We start from the raw sequence: 23,012 nt of genomic DNA on the forward strand, positions 1-23,012 counted from the left end.
CTCTTGCAGTTTGAAAAACCACCGTCTTAGACCAACCCTTCATCTTAAAGTTGAGGAAACAGATCCAGAGACCAGAACTGACTTGGAGATGCTAAGACAGCTGGAGCTGGTCCATCATACTCCACGACACACGGGTGCAGAGAAAACCCTGCCAAATCAAATGACTTATTTTATAGTAAAGAAGTTACCATGTTGAGATTGTGTGAACTAGATAAAAAAAATCTGTTACTAGTATAAACACATTCAGATTACCCGTGTATATAGCACAGAATAAAAGAAATATTTTGCTAAGAAATATTTCGACTTTTTCAGATATGTGAGACACCCCAAGGGACTACTGGAAGTACGAACTGGGTTTGGGAAGGAAAAAAATGGCAGTTAGATCAGGCTTACTGTACCTAAGGCTCCTGTGACTAATTCCAGTAGCAAGTTGGTACACCTGGCCCCTAATTTCAAATTTAGTCCACTCTTCTTTAATATACAAATAGAGGCTTTATGCCCCACTCACTGCATGACCCAAGTCAATATGCAGAAGTTTGGAGAACCCCAGATTTTCGCTATTGGCCCAAATAACTTCAGGGTGCTTACTAGAATCTCAATGCCATGAATTTACCATGCTCCAGAGTAGGGTCCTTGTGGAAAGACGGTCAATTACATTCAAAGCCAATGGAAACACAGAAAGACAAGAAAAGATCCAGCATAATCTACCAAGGCAATCCTATCTTATTCACTTAAGCCTCACTGAGATTTTACAGAATAAAGGAAAAGAGCGGTGAACCTAGAAAGACCCACTGCGCTCTCTAAATCTCTTTCCTCATCACAAATATGAAAGACTGAACTTGCTGATCTACAGTTTTCAGTTCAAACTCCAGGATGAGGGATTTTTCTAATTTCGAATAAAGCCGATCCTCTTCATTCTGGGGTACAATCCCAACTTTCCCCTCCCCACCTGTTTACAGGGGGAAATAAGGGGAAAAAAAGAAAAAGAAAACTCGCAGCTTGGTCCGGACTGTCCTCCGTCCGTGTCAAGGAATCATAACACCCCCTAAATTAAGACCGGGGCCTAGGCTCGGAGAAAAAGTAGTGCATCACGATATAATCCTACCTCCCGCCTTCCGAGTCAAACGGCTCCGCACCCCAACAGTTTAGAATCCTGCCTGTTCTTAATGCTACAGCCGAGAGAGAATCAATCCACAAGCCACTTTGGGTCCTCGGCCCTTCTGTGTTCACAACCGCCCAGGACACAAGTTCTTCGGTCTAACCTAACCCTTTCCTGCTGCGGGGTTAAGCCCAAGCCTTCTTTCTGACCTTGGGGAGACCAGCTCCCCGCCCCATCCTCTCACAGACGCCCTAGGGGCTCCTCTCGAAGATCAGACATTCCTCCCATCCCCCTACCCTCCTAAATTTAGGACAGGGAAGCTTTAGGGCCATCGTCTCTCTTCCGGGACCGATCAGACTTCATTCCAAATAGGGAAAGATGGGGGGAAAAGATAGGGTCGAGAGAAACCTGGGCCCTGGGGAGTCACTGCTTCAGCGCCCCCAGGGACCAGGTACCCGATCACCCGCGCATCCCGCTCCCCTCCTCCCCCGGACTGCAAAGCACCCAGATGGAGACCTGCCGGGCCCACGCTTGCTCGGACCCCGCGTCACGCGCCCCCTCGGCTCCAACCGCCAAGACACAGCAACCGGCGAGGGGCTGGAAAGGAAGAGGGTCCCCTGCGGTCTCACCTGGGGCGGAGGCGCTCGCTCATGTTAGCTGATGGAGGCGAGCGACGCGGCGCAGCTCCGCGAAGAGAGAAAACAGAGGGTGTTGTGTTCCGGCGGCCGCCACGCCCACACCCTCGGGCCTTGGCTCTCACCGCGGCTCCGGTGGAAGCGGCCGGCGATGAGTACCCCTCTGTGGGACCCGTACCACCTCTACTTCCGGCGTCTGATCCGCGCCCCCCCATGTCGCAGCCGCCGTGGTACCGCCCACCCGCGGCTGCGCAGTGGTGCGACCCCGGCCGCGCCGACCGGTAACCCCGCCCACAGGAAAAGGCGGGCTCGGAGCAACCAGGAGCTTCTGGGAGAGAGGACCTCGTTAGAGGTCGCCCGAGCTTTCGCCTGTTCGCAGCCGAGCGGGGATACCTTAAGAGTCAAGCCAGGTTTAAATTAAATTAAACTATATCAGAATAATATGATACAAGTATTTGAGTTAAATCCCTGTGAGGTCACAATTTTTTTTAAATAGCTGAGAAGCATCAGGCAGTGGTGCGGACGGCCTGCCCCGGGTCCCAGGACTGAGAGTTGGGAAGCGGCGCGTGGGCTGCGCTGGGGGCGGGTGGGGGTGGGGGCCTGGCGCGGGGCTTCGTGGTCTTATCTGTCTTGCGAGGTAAGGTGCTGCCGTGGGGGGAGTTTCCACGGGCGGGGATGTTTCCTAGGGCCTCCGCCGTCGGTCTGGGGACGAATGTGGCGACAAGAGGAGAGTGGGGGGAGGGCTTCCTGAAGCCGAAGGTTCCGCCCCCTTAGGCGCCCCAGCGGCTCCGGCGCCTGGGGCTGGGGGGCTGCGGGGCTGCGGGGAGGCCCCAACCAGGAAGCAGCAGGACTGCTTTCCTGAAAACGTTACGGGCAGGGGGGTATGCTAGATAGTACTGCTGGGGGCGGGGAAGTCCGCTGGAGAGCGCAGGAGCGGCGGGCGAAGATTATCCTAACTTTGAGGTCCGCCCTGTGCCCAGGAGGGTGGTCAAGTCTGCTTTCTGGAACACCGAGGTAGCACTGCCCTCCCTACAGGTGACTCGGTTATTTGAATTTGCCCCAGCACTTTGCCGCATTTATTCATTGTATGTGCTGTCGAGTGACTTCCCTGATTGTGTTTTTCAGAGGCCGACATTAAAATCGCAACTGGAGAACGGAGAGCGAGGCCTGCTCATCCAGGAGAAACAACCGCAAAATCAGTATCTTTCTAGAAAAGATTTGGTAAGAAAGCATTTAATAGGGAAGAACCTTTGTATTCTCTTACAAGTTAATCACTAAATGGATGTTGCCTGTAAGCTTAAATTACACCTAATGGCCCATCTCTGGGAACCCTGCCTCCCAGGTCATGAGCATGAAGCTAAAATACCTTTGTTTAGCTCAGAGGAAACAGCCTGACCAGGCCCACCTGTGAATCACTGCAGGAAGGAAGAAATTAACACACCCCTCCGGAGGCTGATGGGAACTCCAGGAAATGTTCGGCTTTACTCCCTTCCCTTTTAGTATAAAGGATGCCTGAATTCTAACTCAGGCAAGATGGTTCTTTGGGACGCGAGTCCCCCATCTCAGTCTGCCGCAGCTCTTGAAACAAATTCCCTAGTCCTCGCCCCAAGAACGCATCTCTCGGTTTATTGGCCTGTCCTGCGGTGAGCGGGTGAGCTTGAACTCGGTAACATTAAGGCATCCATGGTGAGACGTTACTGTTCAAGGGTGCGGGAAAGATCTCAGTAGGATTAAGCGTGAGGATGGCACGGTGTGGAAGCACATGCCTCTAACAGGTCTCTTCTAAAGTCGTTAGCCTAAGGCCCTTGGACTGGCTTCCGTTGTGTGTATTTTTGGAAATAAACAGTCCCTAACTTTTATTATATTGTCAAAGGGGTACCTCCAAAGTAAGAATAGTTGCTGTAAAGTCTATTGGCAGAAGACGGTTTTGTTTTTTGTGAGTTTTTTTGTTGGTGTGTTTTTGCGTGACTTCATGTAAGATAAGGTGGGTCGGTTGGTCTGACGGATTGGCCAGGGCCAGACCCAGTGCTCGGTTCTGAGAATACAGCTGTGCACAGGGTCCACCTGTTCCCTGCCCTCTGGAACTTGATAGAATAAGAAGTGTAAACAGAATTAACTCATCTGAGCTTTGGAATGAAATACTTCCTTTTCCTGACTGGAGAGAATAATAGAGGCAGCAGTGGTACATGGTGTAAAGTTTTTTAAATGTTTTTATGTGGCATAAATTTCACAAAAGTGTCAAACTAGACAAATTTGTCATTAATCCATTGTACTACATACTGCAAGTAAAAAATGGGGGCCCATGTCACCTCCACTTATGTATTATTTGTGCATTCACTGTATTTCTGTGTATGTGTATGCATATATGCTTATTACTAATGCGTTAAATGTCAGTAGCATTTCGTTTTTCATGCTTAGACAATAGAAGCTCTAATATTTTCTTCTTGCCCCAGTGGATCTTCTGTATATCACTCTGGAAATACTAGTCTAAGCCACCTTGGAATCCCAGCGTGAGTTTTTCACTCTTCACCATTCTTCCCTTGAATGACGTGTTTAAGGGTTTATAACAGTTTCTTTATACTCATGTGCTATCCAGTTGACTTGCTACAATGTTAAATAGCAAACATTTTATTGGCATTTTATCTGATTGGCATTCTGGACATCTCTTCCTTCCACTAAGCATTAATTCACTAGACTTAAGTTTTTTGGTCCGGCTCACCTCCTAGTTAGGGATGTTGAAAAACCTCTTTGGTTGTCTTTTGTAATGACTGATTCCTAAGAGACTTTAAGAAGTGTGAAATACCAAGCAGAAATGGAGCCAGGAATATTGATCTTAAAATCCAACTATGTCTGTTTTCTACCTGTGGAAGAAAAAGAATGGGTCAAAAGAAATTTTTTAAAACGTCCTTCAACCTAGCTTCTTTCAAATGAATTTAAAAGCTACAACACCTAAATAAAGTATTAGTATTTACTGTATGGATTGTGTGCTCCCCGTAACCTCACATTTCTCTTTTTCAGGAATAGGAGAGCTATTCCACCCAGAATGGAAGTGTGTCCTTACTGTAAGAAGCCATTTAAACGATTAAAATCCCATCTTCCGTACTGTAAGATGATAGGACCAGCTGTGCCTGCTGTTTGTCAGTCCAAGCCGGCTACCCTCGCACGTGCTAAAAAAATCAAAGGGCCAATCAGAGACTCAGTTAAAGCAAAAGAGAAAGTGTTAGGGACAGATAGTAAGAAAAGAAATCCTGAACTGAAAGGGGACAGATCAGAACAACAGACAGTTAAGTCCTCTCCACGACTATCTGTTGGTTTGGAAAAAACAAGTAATACAAAGGCTGATAAAGACTTTAAGAATCAAATTCAACCCTCCCTCAAAATGCTAAAAAATACTGAACAGAAGATTACTTCCCAGGGAGAAACTACAGCTCAGTTTTCTGCATCAGAAAACACCACTCCTAAAAAAGAGCTTGCCGAAGACTTGTCTAAATCAGGGGAAAGTAGAAATAACCCTTCAGAGACTGAAGCTTCTTTAGCTCTTGGCCCAATGGAACCTTCTCTGTCAAATCAAGATAGGAAATATTCTTCGGCCTTCCCTAATGATGTACAAGCCACTTCTGCTGATTTAAGATTGGACAGAGTGGATGCCCCAAGACAGAACCTTCTCATAAAATTACTAGATATGCCTCTGGGCGATTATCACAGTTCTCCCACGAATCTCAATTACGGGGTTGAAAGGGTAAGCACATCATCAAGCAGTGAGAGAGATTCCAAGGCCGGGGATCACCTCTTGGGAGTCTCTACTAGAGACTCTGGGACTTGGGAAAAGAACACAGAATCACAAATTGCAGCTTTTAAAGTTAGCCCGTTAGGTAAAGTCCAGGTCAAGGAGAACCAGGGAAAAGGACTTGACCTTGGAGCAGAGGCATGTGGGAGCCAAGGAAATGCAGAGAAAAGCGCATTTGCAACAGAAATGCAGGAGTGGGCTGCCGTGAGCGATGATTCAGTCATGGAGAGGAAATCTCGAGGTGAAGGCCCCAATTTAGAGTTGCTCACGCCAACGGGGACAAATTGCAGTGAGCTTCTCTCTGTATCACAGTCACGTAATCAAAGTCTTGCCTCTCTGGCTATGAAATTTCTCCAAGAAGAGAAGGCAGAAGCCTGCAGCCGTAATCAAGTCCATGCTATGAAGGCGTTGACAAAGAGCGAGGAACAAGCTTCTCTGACACCCAAGTCGGGCCGTCGGCCACCAGCATCACACCCCAGGGGCCAGCATTCTGCACATTCAACCCATCATCACGCTTCTAAAGGCCCCTTCACAGGTCAGATCGGTGCCACCGACAGAAAGACTCTATCCAGCTCCCTGGGGCTGGAGTGGTTTCCAGAGCTCTATCCGGGTTATCTTGGACTCGGGGTGTTGCCAGGGAAGCCTCAGCATTGGGGCACATTGGCCCAGAAGCCTGCGCTCATCAGTACCCAGGGGGGAAGCTGCTCCCAAGGTAAGCACGCTCCTGTCCAAGCTCATCCAGACAGCTCTGTGCCTTCTGAATCCGTGAGGTTCAGGACGCCCACATTCTCGCTCACTTGACCTTCCTCGTACCTGGGCACTCCAGTGCGCTGCACTTGTGAGTGTCCTCAGAACGTGGCTTCTTGCTCCCAGGCGTCAGTAATAACAGTAGTTTATCACTCTCCCTTCCCCTCCACCGAGAGGTGAGGGTTGGACTACGACAGGCTGGCCGGTGATGCTGATAGCAGTTGACCGCCTACATTTGGAAGAGGCATGGCCTCTTCTAGAAATTGGGTGGGTATTCAAGCTGAAGAGACTCGGGAAAAACAGGAAGACTTCAGGGTCTGCCTAAACAGAACAAGCGCCGTGCTCGGATTTCAGTCAGGACCAGGTCAGGCAGAAAATAGGTCCCAGACGTGTGGTCAGATGCAGCATCTAGCAGTTTAGAGTAGCACAGAAGGGGGCTTCCCTGGTGGCGCAGTGGTTGAGAGTCCGCCTGCTGATGCAGGGGACGTGGGTTCGTGCCCCGGTCCAGGAAGATCCCACATACCGCGGAGCGGCTGGTCCTGTGAGCCATGGCTGCTGAGCCTGTGCGTCCAGAGCCTGTGCTCCGCAACGGGAGAGGCCACAACAGTGAGAGGCCCGCGTACTGCAAAAAAAAATAATAATAAATAGAGTAGCACAGAAGGGAAGAGCAGATGGGGTTCTTGTCTTTGGGGGCAGGCTGGGGTGGCAGTCAAGGCAGGTGGAAGTGGGGCCTCAGGGATGAGCCAGTGAAGATCAGGAGCAGAGGGTGTAGCCAAGAGGGAGCAGAAATCCATGCCCTGGAGAAGTTAGGCTGCAGAGAATAGGACCAAAGATGGAGCCTCAAGACACGAGAGATTAGGTAAGAAGGATTGGGGGAGAGAGGCTGGGCATCAAGACTGATTGGATTGTGAGTCTGTCTCTTCGAAGCTCCCTGGATGCTCCTTGCTGGTGCCTGGAATGGGTTCAGCAGTGGGCAGGACGGGGGCCCGGGTAGGAGCCAAGAGCTTCCCTACGGCCCCCTCAGTGCCCTTGCTTTTTTCTGCTCTCACCTTTAGTTACTGAACTGCTTCTCTAGTTACGGAACATAGAGTGTCTCCATTTTCCTCCCCAGAAGCTTTGGATTACTTCTTTTTGTTTGGGTTCTCTAGGGGCGTGGTTAGGCGTGGTCACAGTAGCATCCATCTCTTTCTTTTTGTTTTTCTTTTTTTTTTTTTCCATCTCTTTCTTGCCTAGTGTTCTTTGGTGCTTTCGGGTTATTTTGACAGGAGACACAAAGCCACTCAGAATAGGCTTGCAGCAGAAAAGCTTGTATTATCCCTTCCTAAAGGATACATTTTTCCCCTCTACTATGTTTTTTTTGTGAATGCTCACATATTCACTAAGCCCCAGTTTGGCTGTTGTGGAAAGCATTTTTTTTTTTTTTTTTTGCGGTACGCAAGCCTCTCACTGTTGTGGCCTCTCCCGTTGCAGAGCACAGGCTCCGGACGCACAGGCTTAGCGGCCATGGCTCACGGGCCCAGCCGCTCCGCGGCATGTGGGATCTTCCCGGACCGGGGCACGAACCCGTGTCCCCTGCATCGGCAGGCGGACTCTCAACCACTGCGCCTCCAGGGAAGCCCAAGCATTTTCTTCTGTATTTTAATTATCCCTTTCTAAAGGTTTCAAAATGGACGTGTATTAAGAGGGTTGCTAGCTTAAAGCTACGTTTCCTTCAGCTGCCTCTGGTTAACTGGGTTTTCTACGAACAGGTCTAACATCTTCACTGTCTTTACAAAGTTGTAGTATCAAGTCCCTACTCCATCTTAACATAGAATTAATATACTCACATTTGTGTTGCTTTGTGGTTTTCAGGGTGCTTCACCTATCTTCTGATTTTGGCCTCACCACTCTGAGATGTGGGCAGAGTGCTTTTCTCTCTGTTTTGCAGGTGATGAAACAGGCACAGGGGATAAGTGATTTGTCCAAGGTGGTGATGCCAGTAAGTGGTAGAGGTGCAAGTAGAACCCCGTTTCCTGAGGCCTAGTTTAAAGCTTTCACTCAACCATGTTGTAGAAAATGCGCCACAGCTAGACACACAGGTGTTGTTTATATCTGCGAGCTTCTCTGTGGTTTTCAGTGGCATAAACACACACAGCCCATAGCAAATCTCTAGCTTGTAGAAGGGCTTCTTTGTATTCTGTCCTACCCTCTGTAGTGCGAAGGTGAGTTCATTTTAGTGGGAAAAGGGAGGGAACTAAGAATGTTTATCAGGTGATGGCGGTTTCTGGTCGTTGTGCGAGATGCCTGATGTAATTATCTCCTTTAATCCTCCTGAGGGTTCTGAGGGGCTGTCACTGCCAAAGACTGCCCTCTGTTGTGGGCGAGGAGTCTGAGCCTCAGCGGGCTCAGTGACTTGCCCACGTTCACCAGTAAGCGGCAGTCGGGATTCAAATCCAGGTCCGTCTGGCTTGTACATCCATGGTCTTTAAACTCAGCCTCAGGCTTACTTTAGGGCAGTTAGTGGTCAATATCACGGTTGATTTAAGTTATTAGTAACACTCCCTTTAATAGGTCCCAAGATTACAGTAATAATAAGGTAAGAGATAACAGTAACCCATGTTACTAAATCAATAGGCTTGTGAAATTGAATATGGGGGAACAATACAAGTTTTCCTTTAATAGTAAGTTCTTCCAGGATAGTGGCTAGAAGCGATTTTGTTCTCTTTTATTGGTCACAGTCTGTAATGTGTGATTAGTTTGGGTTCCTGTATCGGGGAACGTGTAGCCATCACTGTGCCTCTAGTTCTGTTGTAAACTGAAAAACGGTTGGAAGTTGGCTCCACCATTAACGGCCAGACTGGGATGCTGCTACCAAATGAACAGGAGACACTAGAGGAGACCCTAGGATCTCAGTTAAGGTCAAGACCTGATTCCTTAGTTGGCCAGGGACTTCAAGGCCGTCAAGTCTACAAGGATAAAAAAGCAGTGTGGCTCCTCAGCTTTGTACCTTCACCTGGCAGTGACTGTCCCCAGTGACTGCAGGGTCAGACTGACCTCCCAGCAGTCATTGCAGAAGAGCTTGGGCTATGTGTGCCCTTACTCAGGCAAAACCTTTGATGGGCCACTCCTCTATCTCAGGAAACCAACTCATCCCTTTGATACTTAAAGGCAGGGCCAGTGAGCTAAGAGTTACTAAGTTAACTATATATCAGGTGTGATACCTGCATGTTTACCTAAGTTATCTTAAGGAATCTTATACCAGTTCTGGGAGATGGGTATTATCCCCTTTTACAGACGAGGAAACTGAGTTTCAGAGAGGATGAGTAACTTGCCCAGTATCCAGTTTCTAACGTGATCTGATGGGCTTTGCCAAGGTTTTCCGGGCAGTGTTTCTTGCACTGGACCGTTGGGCTCCAGGATGTCGTCAGTTTTCTTTCCTGCATGGGGAAATGCAGCTAGTCCTCGTGCATCAGGTACCTGAGTAAACTTAGGTGAGGTGATTCTACCAGCTGGAAAGGCACCTAGGGCCTTCATTTTGATGAAACAAGGTAGGACCAGAAGCTCTCACGGCCGATGAAAAATGGCTGTGTTTTGAGGGCCTAGGCTCGGAAATCCCGAGGCGGACTGATGGTTCTGAGGATGCCACCTAGCTGGGCTGCAGTTAATCAGGAGTCGGGATGGGGCTCATGGAATTCGGCAGCGCTAGGCGCAATCTTTTGAGCTTCAGGGAGAAAGATTCTCGTGGACCTCACTACCAGAAGGAGTAAGTTTTCCTGGCCTGAGGGAAAGTACATTTTAGAAGTCCAAGATTTAAATCTCAGGAGACTCAACAAGTACCAGGGTCTGAGAGCTCTCAGCAATAGAGGACTTCGTTCAAAGGAAACCTCTCAGAGTCCCAGTCGCCTTGAGAGCGTTCAGCTGGGAGGGCTGGCTGGGCCTTTACAGAATTCAGGTGCCTTGGCTTTGGGGCTGAAAGTGTAAGAGATCTAGGTCCTCGGTTCCCAAATCTGGACAGTTAACAGTTTCACGTGGTCATTTTTTTTTTTTAAGAGTAAAGATTGCTAGGCATCATCCCCAGAGATTGATTCTGAAGCGAGGCCTCAGAATTGTATTTTCAGACGCTTCCTCGGTGTCACTGAAGGTCAGCCAGGTTTGAGAACTGCTCCTGGAGGTGATGACCCTGGCGCAGGTGCCTCAGACCCAGCAGTGGGCTGCTCTCAAATTGTGGCAGGGGAGAAGGTGGTTTGGAAAAAAAAAAAAACTTTGTGTAATTACAAAAAGCAAAATATGGCTGACGGGGTTACCAGAAGGTCAAGTGAGAAAACTTTATAGGTCATGGGTTTTTAAAGGCCAAGAAACAGCTAAATAAAGGCTGTTCTCTAACGTGAAACCAGGATTTCCATCAGTAGGGTATCCGTGTGAGGTGGGGTTTTTTGTTTTGTTTTTTAAATGTATTTATTTATTTATTGGCTGCGTTGGGTCTTCGTTGCTGCATGCGGGCTTCTCATTGCAGTGGCTTCTCTTGTTGCGGAGCACGGGCTCTAGGCGCGCAGGCTCACTAGTTGTGGCTCGCGGGCTCTAGGGCGCAGGCTTAGTAGTTGTGGCGCACGGGCTTAGTTGCTCCACGGCACGTGGGATCCTCCTGGACCAGGGCTCGAACCCATGTCCCCTGTATTGGCAGGAGAATTCTTAACCACTGCGCCACCAGGGAAGCCCTTGGGTAGTGTTTTTACATCCACAGCAACTTTTACCACACCTGCTAAACCCGTTGTAAATATTTGCTTAATTTACCCTTTATCCTAGTGAACCAAACCAAGACCAGAGAACCAGCAATAGTAGAGATTCCCTGCCTGTCATTAAACATGGAAGATAACAGGGGCAGGGAAAATGTAAATACCTAGCCTAAACCCTCCTTTCTGGTTCTGCTTTATAGTTATTCATGTATTGAACATAAATAAGAAGTGTGCTGGTCAGCAGTCATGCTGGGCTGGGCTGATAGAGCTGGCTTGTCGACTGTTGTAGTGACAAGTAGCAATAATTAACGTGACAGTAGAAAGTCATACTTTTTGCTAATAAGATGTTTAGCAGGTGAGAGGAAGTATAAATGATTCATTTCATTAAGTATGTATCCCTGGATCATCTGGGCACTATATTCATCGGATTGGAAATGGATCTAGGTCCTGATCCCCAGGGTCCCTTAGTCTGTCGAAGAACCTTTTCTTGATGTGGAATAGACAGCTTTGACCTTCAGTGGTTACCAGTTAGCCACAGCCCAAGGCAGACATTAATCCACCTACTTAGAATATACCTTTCCTGCAGCCTCGCCCTGGGAACCTTGGGCACTAAGTGTTGGGGAAGAGGATGGATTTAAATGAGTTATCACAGTGACTGTTTGGAACCCTAGTTCCTTTGTTGGAAAGAAGTTCGACGGCGGTAAGAAGTTTGGAAGCCCCGGCCAGGCTCACAACCTCCAGCTTTTCTCTAAGGAGGCTCTTGGGAGCTGTCCAAACAGGTGAGGCTGGAATCACGACTGCTGGGCTCTGTTGCTGGTTCCAGGCATTTGGAGAACTTTCTCTTCCTTTAGCCATGGCTGTTACAGCAGGCTCGAGAAAGAGAAGAGGACACCCTTGTAGTCTTACTGCTCTCCTGCCTGGCTGTTTTCATCCGGGAGGCTCATGTAATTAAAAGCACCGAAGCTAATAATAGCAGCTACCACTTATCGAGCAGCTTTCATTTATTCAGGACTTAACCCTGCCTCTCTGCCGCCCTCCCGTCTCTGCCTTCCCCACGTTGATTGTCCCCAAGCCAGGAAGGCGCAACCTCAACTAGACCAGCTGTATTCATCTCCTCCCCACGAAAGACTTTAACCAAACTCCCCAAAATAAGAGTGACTAATTTAAATTTATTAAAATTAAGGTCTTTGGGTTTTAGCCTTTTCATCATACGTGCAATATAGTGGTATGTAAATTCTTTGCAATTCCTTTGCCTAAGCTAACCGGGTAACTTGAGTCCCTCACAGATAAGGGCCCCTAGGGGCCTTTGCCTCTAACAGTGAGACCTGCTTCTCTTTGAACAGGCTGGATCAGGTGTCGCACCACCGTGCAGAACAGAGGAGTCGGTGGCATCGTGATGCTCTTCACAGGGTGCTTCGTCCTTTGTTGTAGCTGGAGCTTCAAGCATCTGAGTAAGCCTTTCTCTATTTTTAGCCTAAATTACAGGTCACATCCCATTATAGGCACCTCCAAGGGATTTTCCCAACTGCTTTTTTGTTTTTCAGTTTTGCATTATCTGACATGCCCTAGAGAATGAGCTGTTGCCTGAGAGGGTTCTTTTGGAGGTTTTTTTAGTGGGGGTTTTGGTTATAGTGGCCTTTATAAGATTTGACTAGAATTTACATAACTGCTGTTATGCTCCATTTAAGATTGTCACTGGAGATCTGGAAAGCTTTGTGTTTTCTCCTTAAAGCTATTTGCCTGTTAGAAGATCAGGGCTCTTCTCCAAGGTGACTTTTTAATTCCTATGTAAGAGCTTCCTTTTAGGATTGAAACCAAATAGCTTTATCCCCCAAAAGAGAGGAGGAGAAGCGAAATACAGCTGTCACTCATCCGTGTGTCTTAAGGCTTAGAGCTGTTTTATTTACTCCACTTTTAACATTAAAAGCACAACACCTTTCTAGTGACGCGTTTCAGCTTGCTCCAAATCTTACCAGAAAGAAAATGCCTAGATTTCATTGCTCTTTTAGTTCCAGATAACTTTTGCTCATTTTTTAAAGTATTGTTTTATGAAAGAAGAAAAACAGAAATAGCCCAGTATTCTTCCACAATTTAAAAACAAAAAAACCCAGACGCTTTCCAGATGAAAATTTTCAGTGTAAAAGTGTAAGATAATCATTAACACTGGAGGCCAGTAGAATTCACAAGCTTCTAAAATGTCAGATTTGACTCTAACTGGATTTGTTGGCTAATTCAGTACCAGTACATAGGGCGCAGGTCAAGCAGCGGGAATGTGTCTGCACCAAACTCTTGCATCCTGACTAGCAGGGCATAGCTGCTGGCCCTTGTCTAATATGCATGGCCATCGGTGGGAAAGAGGAATTCCTTTCTGATCATCCCCGCATAAACGGAGATGCCTAAAATCCCAAGTCATTTCTTTCACAGGGAAAAAGCCTTCCCTGAAAGTTCTACCCGCCTGAAGGAGACCATTCAGGTGATGCTTGAGGTTATTTTTCACATCTCTAAATTGAGACTGAAGAAAGTGAGACAGAAACTTCTCATTTTGCTTAAGACTTTACTTCTAAATTTATAAAACAAAAATATAACAGAATGATCTGTAGAGTCAAGACGTAGAAACAGTCAACAGAATGGCCTCTTAGATCCTTGTGTTTATCTTTGTTTATCGTAAGAGCTGCAGCGCTGGTGTAAGTAGCATTGACCTGGACACCACGTAAGAAAGCTTTGGCGCTCCAAGGCAGGAACAGTGGAGATGGCTGCGGTGCGATGGAAACGTACTGGGGGCAGGGGAGAGCGTGAAAAGAATAAAATTACTGGAATCTAGCAACTCTGTAGGAAGCCAGTTTTTTAATGTGGACAGATCTGGTTCTGTCTGGATATTTCTTTTGGCTTGTTCTCAAAAGTGACAGAGTTACTGAAAAAAACTTAAGTTTGTTTAATCATAAAGGCTGATGTTATTCAAGGAGACAAGAAGATGGCAGAGTTCGTCATTAAAATTTTTTAATAGCTATTTCCTAATATCTCATATCTCAATTTTAAATCTTTCTCTCTAAACTTATTCTCTATATCTTGGCATTTTACTGTTCATCTCCACTAGATACTCGGCTTCGTGTATACTGGTACAGAATAGTATGTGAAGTGGCAGGAGATCAGCACACATCAGACCCCTCCCCTTGGAAATGGTTAGGCTCTTCTGGGTCCTTGACCACATCTTGGCAGGTGTCAGAAACATAAAAGCAGAGGGTGGGTTCAGAGTTGCAGGTGAGCCTCTGAAAACTCCTTGGCAGGTTATATTTTAAGCTAATTAAAGCAGCACACTAAACAGAAGCCTAAATCACCTTTTCCACATCTTAAATGAGTATAATAGTGAGCAAATGGTTTCTGCTTATCATCTCTTCTTGGAAGCTTTTCAGAACTCCACCCCTATCCCTTCCCAAGAATTTCAGTGCAATACTCAAACATTCCTCCCACTTTGTTAGGGTTGTTTTTGGCTGGTGGGGTTTTTATGTCTCTTCCCTCATCAGAATATTCCATATTTTTCTAATTTTCTGCTTTGGCCCCTAGAGAATAACTTGGGTACTTACAAAGGCTTCAGGGAAATGTAATGTAGATCTCACAGGTGGATAACGGTTTTCAGCCTCTTTTCCAACATCAGAGGTTGATTACATATCAGATAGCAATATGCCCCTATCGATCAGTTGATGGGTCTGTCTGTATCTTCCCTTTGCTTGTAATATCCTCAGGCCAAAATACATGTGTTCAGTCCCTCTTTTGTCCCAGCTCCTTCAAAACTATGAAAAAGCAGGTGTGCTGTTCTAAGGCCAGCGTTCATGTATTTGCACACCTCTTCCTTCTCTCTTCCCAGAACTCGATGCTGACTTATCTTCTGCTGTATCTCCCTTTTCTGTTCTTCAGCCCCCTGTCCCCCCCTCCGCCTCTCTAATTATCCCCAGTGGGAGTAATTTAATTCTGCATCAGATTCTTATGGTTAAGGAAAAGGTGTGCTAGAATTCTCCATAAGGAAAAATTCACGGTTGAGGAAGAGTATACTAGAGGCAGTTATTTTAGTTTAATATGACAGAATTTTCAGAACTCCAAAAACAGTATCTTGCCTTTAGGAAAGGCTTTGTGGTCTTTCTTTGTAAATGCCCTGTAAGAGACACGGTCAGGGAGGGGTCTCCCTGCACCTGCCCCTTTGCCTTACTCTAGATCAGAAATGCTCAGGGTACAAAGGTAGGTGAGAACGATCTCTCAGCTATGTCCTCTTCCCCAATCCCCTTGAGCCCAGGGGTCAGCAGACCACGACAGCCCACAGACACGAGCCAGCATGTGGCCTATTTTTTGTAAATAAAGTCTCCGTGGGACACAGCCCTGCGTCTTTGGTTAGGTGATGGCTGTGGCTGCTTCCACACTGCAGTGGCAGAGTTGAGTTGTTGCAACAGAGACCATAGACCCTGCAAAGCTGAAAATGGTTATTCTCTGGCCCTTTACAGAAAGCGTGCCAAGCCCTGCCCCAGATGGACAGGACACCTCACGGGCTCCTGTGTCGGAGGGATGAAGAGGACTGGGGATCTCCGCTCCGAAGTATTTAGTTAGGAAACGCGTTTCAGGAGGAGAAGCCTTTCTGGACTCAGTACCTAAGTGCCTGAGTGTTGCCCCCTCAGCTCCCCACAGCATGTGAGTGCAGTGGTGACGGCAAGAGTAAGCTCACAGCCCCCCAGGGTTGTCACCAGGATCATTTTTGTCCCTGACTGTAAGTAAACTAGCGCCACTTGTTGCAATCAGAATGCTGAAACATCATGAAAGGGTTTAACTCGGTTAGGTCACAGTGAATACGTTACATCTCTGAAAATAAGTTCCTTAATGAGAAAAACGAACTACTTAATGACCCATGAGTCCTGAAGGGATATCTGCTGCTTATTGCCCGGTATGTTGTGTTAGTTTCAGGTGTACAGCATGGTGATGCAGTTATACATATATATCTATCTTTTTATGTATACGTATTCTTTTACAGATACCTTTCTCTTATAGTTTATTACAAAATTTCAAATAGAGTTCCCTGTGCTACAAGTAGGTCCTTGTTGATTATCTATTTTATATAGAGTGGTGTGTATCTGTGAATCCCAACCTCCTACTTTATCCCTCCCTGCCCCCGCCCTTTTCCCCTTTGGTAACCATAAATTTGTTTTCTACGTCTGTGGGTCTTTTTCTGTTTCGTATATAAGTTCATTTCTATCATTTATTTTTTGTAGATTCCCCATATAAGCAATATCATATATTTGTCTTTGTCTGGCTTACTTAGTATGATCATCTCCTAAGTCCATCCACGTTGCTGCAAATGGCATTATTTCGTTCTTCTTTTTTTTTTTTTTTTATAAATTTATTTATTTTTTTGGCTGTGTTGGGTCTTCATTTCTGTGCGAGGGCTTTCTCTAGTAGCGGCGAGCGGGGGCCACTCTTCATCGCGGTGTGCGGGCCTCTCACTGTCGCAGCCTCTCTCGTTGCGGAGCACAGGCTCCAAACGTGCAGGCTCAGTAGCTGTGGCTCACGGGCCTAGTTGCTCCGTGGCATGTGGGATCTTCCCAGAGCAGGGCTCGAATCCGTGTCCCCTGCATTGGCAGGCAGATTCTCAACCACTGCGCCACCAGGCAAGCCCTACTTCATTCTTTTTAATGGCTGAGTAATATTCCATTGTATATATGTACCATATCTTCTTTATCCATTCCTCTGTCAATGGACATTTAGGTTGCTTCCATGTCCTGACTATTGTAAATAGCACTGCTGTGAACATTGGGGTACATGTATCTTTTCAAATCATGGTTTTCTCCAGATATATGCCCAGGATTGGGATTGTAGGATCATATGGTAGCTCTATTTTTAGTTTTTTAAGGAACCTCCATACTGTTCTCCATAGTGGCTGTACCAATTTACATTCCCACCAACAGTGCAAGAGGGTTCCCTTTTCTCCACACCCTCTCCAGCATTTATTTTTTAAAATACATTCTTTTTATTTTTTAATCAACACCTTAATAGATTCACAATTACTTTATCTGTACTGATCCTTTTTGTTTTTGGGGTTTCTTTGGCTGCATCGCGTCTTAGTTGCGGCATGGGGATCTTTCGTTGCGGTGTGTGGGCTTCTCTCTACTTGTGGCACACAGGCTCTAGAGTACGTGGGCTTAGCTGCCCCGTGGCATGTGGGATCTTAGTTTCCCAACCAGGGATCTAACCTGGGCCCCCTGCAGTGGAAGCATGGAGTGCTAACCACTGGACCTCCACGGAATTCCCTCTAGCATTTATTATTTGTAGAGTTTGATGATGGCCATTCTGACCAGTGTGAGGTGATACCTCATTCTAGTTTCGATTTGCATTTCTCTAATAATTAGCCATGTTGAGCATTTTTCATGTGCCTTTGGCCATCTGTATGTGTTCTTTGGAGAAATGTCCATTTAGATCTTCTGCCCATTTTTTGATTGAGTTGTTTATTTTTTGGATATTGAGCTGTTTGTGTATTTTGGAGATTAATCCCTTGTTGGTTGCATCATTTACAAATATTTTCTCCCATTCTGTAGGTTGTCTTCTTGTTTATGGTTTCCTTTGCTGTGCAAAAACTTTTAAGTTTAATTAGGTCCCATTTGTTTGTTTATATTTTCATTATTCTATAAGACAGATCCAAAAAGACACTGCTGCAATTTATGTCAAAGAGTGTTCTGCCTATGTTTTCCTCTAGGAATTTTATAGTATCCAGTTTTACACTTAGGTCTTTAACCTACTTTGAGTTTATTTTTGTGTGTGGTGTTAGAGAATGTTCTAATTTCATTCTTTTATATGTAGCTGTCCAGTTTTCCCAGCACCACTTACTGAAGAGATCTTCTCCATTGTATATTCTTGCCTCCTTTGTCATAGATTAATTGACCATGGGTGCGTGGGTTTATTTCTGGGCTTTCTGTCGTGTTCCATTGATCTATCTTTCTGCTTTTGTGCCAGTGCCATACTGTTTTGATGACTATAGCTTTATAGTATACTCTGAAGTCAGGGAAGCTGATTCTTCCAGCTCTGTTTTTCTTTCTCAAAATTGCTTTTACTCTTCTGTGCTTTGGCTATTTGGGGTCTTTTGTGTTTCCATATAAATTGTAAAATTTTTTGTTCTAGCTCTGCAAAAAATGCCACTGGTAATTTGATAGGGATTGCATTGAATCTGTAGATTGCCTTGGGTAGTATAGTCATTTTGACAATATTTGTGTGTGTGTGTGTGTGTGTGTGTGTGTGTGTGTGTGTGTGTGTGTGTGTGTGTGTGTGACGTGGGTCTCTCACCATTGTGGCCTCTCCCGTTGCGGAGCGCAGGCTCAACGGCCATGGCCCACGGTCCCAGCTGCTCCGCAGCATGTGGGATCTTCCCAGACCGTGTCTCCTGCATCGGCAGGTGGACTCCCAACCACTGCGCCACCAAGGAAGCCCCATTTTGACAATATTGATTCTTCCAATGTAAGAACATGGTATATATTTCCATCAGTTGTGTCATCTTTGATTTCTTTCATCAGTGTCTTTTAGTTTTCAGAGTACAGATTTTTTCCTTCCCTAGGTAGGTTTATCCCTAGGTATTTTATTAGTTGGCCAAAAAGTTCGTTTGGGTTTTTCCGTAACATCTTACCAAACTTTCTGGCCAACCCGATATTATTTTTGATACGATGGTAAATGCGATTGTTTCCTTTATTTCTCTTTGTGATCTTTCATCGTTAGTGTTTAGAAATGCAGATTTCTGTGTATTAATTTTGTATCCTGCAAGCTTACCAAATTCATTCATGAGCTCTAGCAGTTTTTTGTTAGAGTCTTTAGGATTTTCTGTGTATAATATCATGTCATCTGCAAACAGTGACAGTTTTACTTCTTTTCCAAATTGGATTCATTTCTTTTTCTACTCTGATTGCAGTGGCTAGTACTTTCAAAACTATGTTGAATGAAAGTGGCAAGAGTGGATATCCTTGCCTTGTTCCTGATCTTAGAGGAAATGCTTTCAGCTTTTCGCCATTGAGTGTGCTGTTAGCTGTGGGTTTGTCATATACGGCCTTTATTATCTTGAAGTAGGTTCCCTCTGTGCCCATTTTCTGGAGAGTTTTTATTGTCAATGGATGTTGCGTTTTATCAAAAGCTATTTCTGCGTCTATTGGGTGATCATATGGATTTTATTCTTCAATTTGTTAATGTGCTGTTTCACACTGATTGATTTGCAGATATTGAAAAATCCTTGTATCCCTGGGATAAATGCCACTTGATCATGGTGTATGATCCTTTTAATGTACTGTTGGAGTCAATTTGCTAGTACTTTGTTGAGAATTTTTGCGTCTGTGTTCATCAGTGATATTGGCCTGTAATTTTCTTTTTTTGTGGTATCTTTGTCTGGTGTTAGTATCAGGGTGATTGTGGCCTCATTGAATGAGTTTGGAAGTGTTCGTTCCTCTGCAGTTTTTTGGAATAGTTTCAGAAGGATTGTGTTAACTCTTCTCTAAATGTTCAATAGAATTCGCCTGTGAAGCCATCTGGTCCTGGACTTTTATTTTTGGGGAGTTTTTTAATCACAGATTCAATTTCAGTACTTGTAATTGGCCTGTTCATATTTTGTTTCTTCCTGGTACAGTCTTGGGAGATTGTAACTTTCTAAGAATTTGTCCATTTCTTCTAGGTTGTCCATTTTATTGGCATAGAGTTGTTGTAGTGGTCTCTTACATCAGTTGTAACTTCTCCTTTTTCATTTCTAATTTTTTTGGTTTGGGCCCTATCCCTTTTTTTCTTATGAGTTTGGCTAAAGGTTTAGCAATTTTGTTTATCTTTTCAAAGAATCAGCTTTTAGTTTCATTGACCTTTTTGTTTTATTAGTCTATTTATTTCTTCTGTGACCTTTATGATTTCTTTCCTTCTACCTGTTTTGTATTTTGTTTGTTCTTTAGTTGCTTTAGGTGTAAGGTTAGGTTGTTTGAGACTTTTCTTGTTTCCTGAGGTGAGCTTGTATCACCATAAACTTCCCTGTTAGAACTGCTTTTGCTGCATCCCGTAAGTTTTGGATCCTTGTGTTTTAGGTTTCGTTTGTCTCTAGGTGTTTTTTGATTTCCTCAGTGATCCATTGGTTGTTTAGAAGCATATTGTGTAGCCTCCACGTGTTTGTTTCCCGCCTAGAGAAGTTGCTTTAGCATTTGTTGTAAAGCTGGTTTGGTGGTGCCAGTCCTTAAGCTGTTGCTTTCTCTGTCAAATCTAAATGAGAACCTTGCTGGGTAGAGTAATCTTGGTTTTAGGTTTTTCCCTTTCATCACTTTATATTGTGCCACTCCCTTTTGGCCTGCAGAGTTTCTGCTGAAAAATCAGCTGATAACCTTATGAGAATTTCCTTGTTGCTTTTAATATTTTCTCTTAATCTTTAATTTTTGTCATTTTTATTACTGTGTGTCTCGGCATGTTCCTCCTCCTCCTTCTTCTGGGACCCCTATAATGTGAATGTTGGTGCATTTGATGTTGTCCCAGAGGTCTCTTCAACTGTCCTCATTTCTTTTCATTCTTTATTCTGTTACACAGCAGTGATCTCCACCATTCTGTCTTCCAGTTCACTTACTCCTTCTTCTGCCTCATTTATTCTGCTATTGATTCCTTCTAGTGTATTTTTCATTTCAGTTATTGTATTCTCAACTCTGGTTGTTCTATTTTCTCTTTCTTAAAACTTCTTGTAGCTCCTCACTCTGCATGCATTCTTTTCCCAAGTTCTTTGCCTCGGTTCGCAGGATGCAAGATTGTAGTTTTCTTGCTTCTGGTGTCTGCCCCCAGTGGGTGAGGCTGGTCTAGAGGCTTGTGCAGGCTTCCTGGTGGGAGGGGCCCATATCTGCCCTCTGGGTGGGGCAGGGCTGTAACAGGGGGCACGTTGAGAGGTGTCTGTGGGCTCAGGGAGTTTTTAGGCAGCCTGTCTGCTGATGGGTGGGGCTGTGTTCCCTCTGTGTTGGTTGGTCGGTTGGCCTGAGGCCTCCCAGCACTGGCGCCTATAGGCTGTTGGGTGGACCCAGGTGTTGGTGCTAATTACCCAAGCAAGAGGGCTGCCCAGGTAGGTCTGGCCCAGGCTTCTGCGAAGTCACTGCTTTTGTCCTGGGTCCTGGTGCTCTGCACCCTCCAAGAGTGGAGTCTCTCTGTTTCCCTCACTCCTGTGGGGCTCCTGCAGTCAAACCCCACTGGCTTTCGAAGCCAAATGCTCTAGGGGCTCCTCCTCCGCTGCCAGACCCCCAGGCTGGGGAGCCTGATGTGGGGCTCTGAACTCTCACTCTTCTAGGAGGAAGCCTGTGATAAAATTATTCTCCAGTCTCTGGGTCACCCCCCCAGGTGGTGTGGGAATTGATTGTGTCACAGTTGCACCCCCTCCTACCATCTCGTTGTGCTTCCTTCTTTGTCTTTGGATGTAGGATATCTTTTTTGGTAGGTTCCAGTCTTTTTTTAATCAATGTTTGTTCAGTTATTTGTGATTTTGGTGTGCTCGTGAGAGGAGGTGAGCTCAAGGTCCTTTCTACTCTGCCATCTTGTCTCTAGTCTGAATGGCTTTCTCCTGCTGGTAAGCCATCAGAATGAAGTGACCAAGTTTAGCAGGGCCTTGATCTCTGATATCTCCCAGTCTGTTTCTGTTCCAACCAAAATAGCATTTTCAGTTGTAGGTACCAACGTATTTAACATCACCTAAGGAATAGTTACTCTTCAGTTTCTGTTGTGGAATGTACTTAATTATCTCTTTTTTCTGGGCTTCCAGTGCGAATGTCTGTGTAAACTGTCTTTGTGACCTTGAGCCAGTGACTTAACCTCTCTGTGCCTTGGTGTCCTCATCTGGTGTTCGGCAGAGGTGCTTGGCAGCTGTACGTTGAGAGAGAGACAGCAGTCGACAGCCCCAGACCAGCTCCACCTTGACCCCAGGAATGTGCCTGTGCAGATGAGCTGAGCATTGATTCTTAAAATGATGTGGGTGACTTTGAAAAAGCCGTCTGAAGTTTGTCCAGATTCTGGAATTATTTGATTACGTCCACAAAGTAACAGGGAAAGGTTTCCCTATCTACGCATCGCTGCCATCTGAGGTAGGGAAATCCTTGACGACCTTTTATCGAGTCTTTTAGTGATTTCTTAGTAATGTTCAAAATAGTTTGAGAGTTAAGGTCAGCTGATAACCGATTCTTTTCTTAGATTCAGATCTAAACAAACGCAGCATGATCCAGGGGTATGCCTCTTGGCTCCAGTTCGCAATATTGTAAACTTGCCTTACGAGGATGCATTTGTTGTTCATACTACGACGTAAGTTTGTTTGCACAGCCAGGCCCCCCCAATTATGTGATCTGGCAGATTCCAGGCTTCCTTAGGAAGACTAGAGGTTCTTTTCAAAGCTGGAGTTGTCCATGAGTGAGGCTCTGCTCCATGCAAAGCCAGTGTGCTTCAGCCAGGAGAGAGGAGCTCGTGTCTCCACAAAGCCAGGAGAGAAGTCTGGAATGCTCTTACCATGCTGTTCCGTTTTAAACAGCCTCCTACATTCTGTCTCTTAAATTGTGCTCCACATCTATCTGGCACTGGTGGGAGCTTCCCTGGGTAAACAGCAGTGCTCAGATTCTGCTTCCAGGGCAGCCGCGTGCCTTCCCAAACACGGCTTCCAGCAATGTGTGTAGAAACGCAGCCTGAGAATTCCCATCCACCCTGCAGGAGAGTTAACGGTGGTACCCAGGCTTCTCTCCATCCTCGAAGATTTACCGGGAAGGTTCGGTTACTGGAGGCTGCAAACATTCACAGGCACGTCTGGACACCCTGCTGTAATGCGCATGGTCTGTGTAAGGTGGGTTATCTCTGCTACCTACTTGAGTTTAATCCTGAGTGATGATACCTGAAACACTGCCTTTTTTCTATATATATTAAAATATTTAGCTATTAAGAATAAATCATTTTGTATTATCAGTGGAGTGTTTTATACTTTATGGGAAGCCCTATCTGCTGCTACTATTTCTTTCGGTCCTGTTTTTCCTGATTTACGGATTATC

The 23,012-nt window shown here is 45.6% G+C and overlaps 2 protein-coding genes across 4 annotated transcripts in view; one reads left to right on the forward strand and one right to left on the reverse strand.

Moving 5' to 3' along the window:
- VCF1 (VCP nuclear cofactor family member 1) overlaps nt 1–1,974 on the reverse strand; it is a 16,569-nt gene extending 14,595 nt beyond the window's left edge. For all 3 annotated transcript variants that reach the window (XR_009560471.1, XM_070044541.1, XM_030838079.2), the window contains exon 1: nt 1,729–1,974. Coding sequence is in view for 2 of the 3 variants with exons in the window: in XM_070044541.1 (XP_069900642.1) it covers nt 1,729–1,949 (221 nt within the window). In the remaining variant the exon portion in view is untranslated. The remainder of the gene's footprint in view (nt 1–1,728) is intronic.
- Nucleotides 1,975–2,308: 334 nt separating this feature from the next.
- On the forward strand, nt 2,309–18,210 carry MTNAP1 (mitochondrial nucleoid associated protein 1). Its single transcript, XM_060290408.2, has 6 exons — nt 2,309–2,371; nt 2,860–2,955; nt 4,753–6,233; nt 11,652–11,759; nt 12,324–12,431; nt 15,471–18,210. The coding sequence occupies exons 3-6, from the start codon at nt 4,778–4,780 to the stop codon at nt 15,533–15,535; spliced, it is 1,737 nt and encodes a 578-aa protein (XP_060146391.1). The 5' UTR covers nt 2,309–2,371; nt 2,860–2,955; nt 4,753–4,777; the 3' UTR covers nt 15,536–18,210.
- Nucleotides 18,211–23,012: the final 4,802 nt, after the last annotated feature.

Source organism: Globicephala melas, chromosome 20 (assembly GCF_963455315.2).
Source record: "Globicephala melas chromosome 20, mGloMel1.2, whole genome shotgun sequence".
Taxonomy (NCBI): Eukaryota; Metazoa; Chordata; class Mammalia; order Artiodactyla; family Delphinidae; genus Globicephala; species Globicephala melas.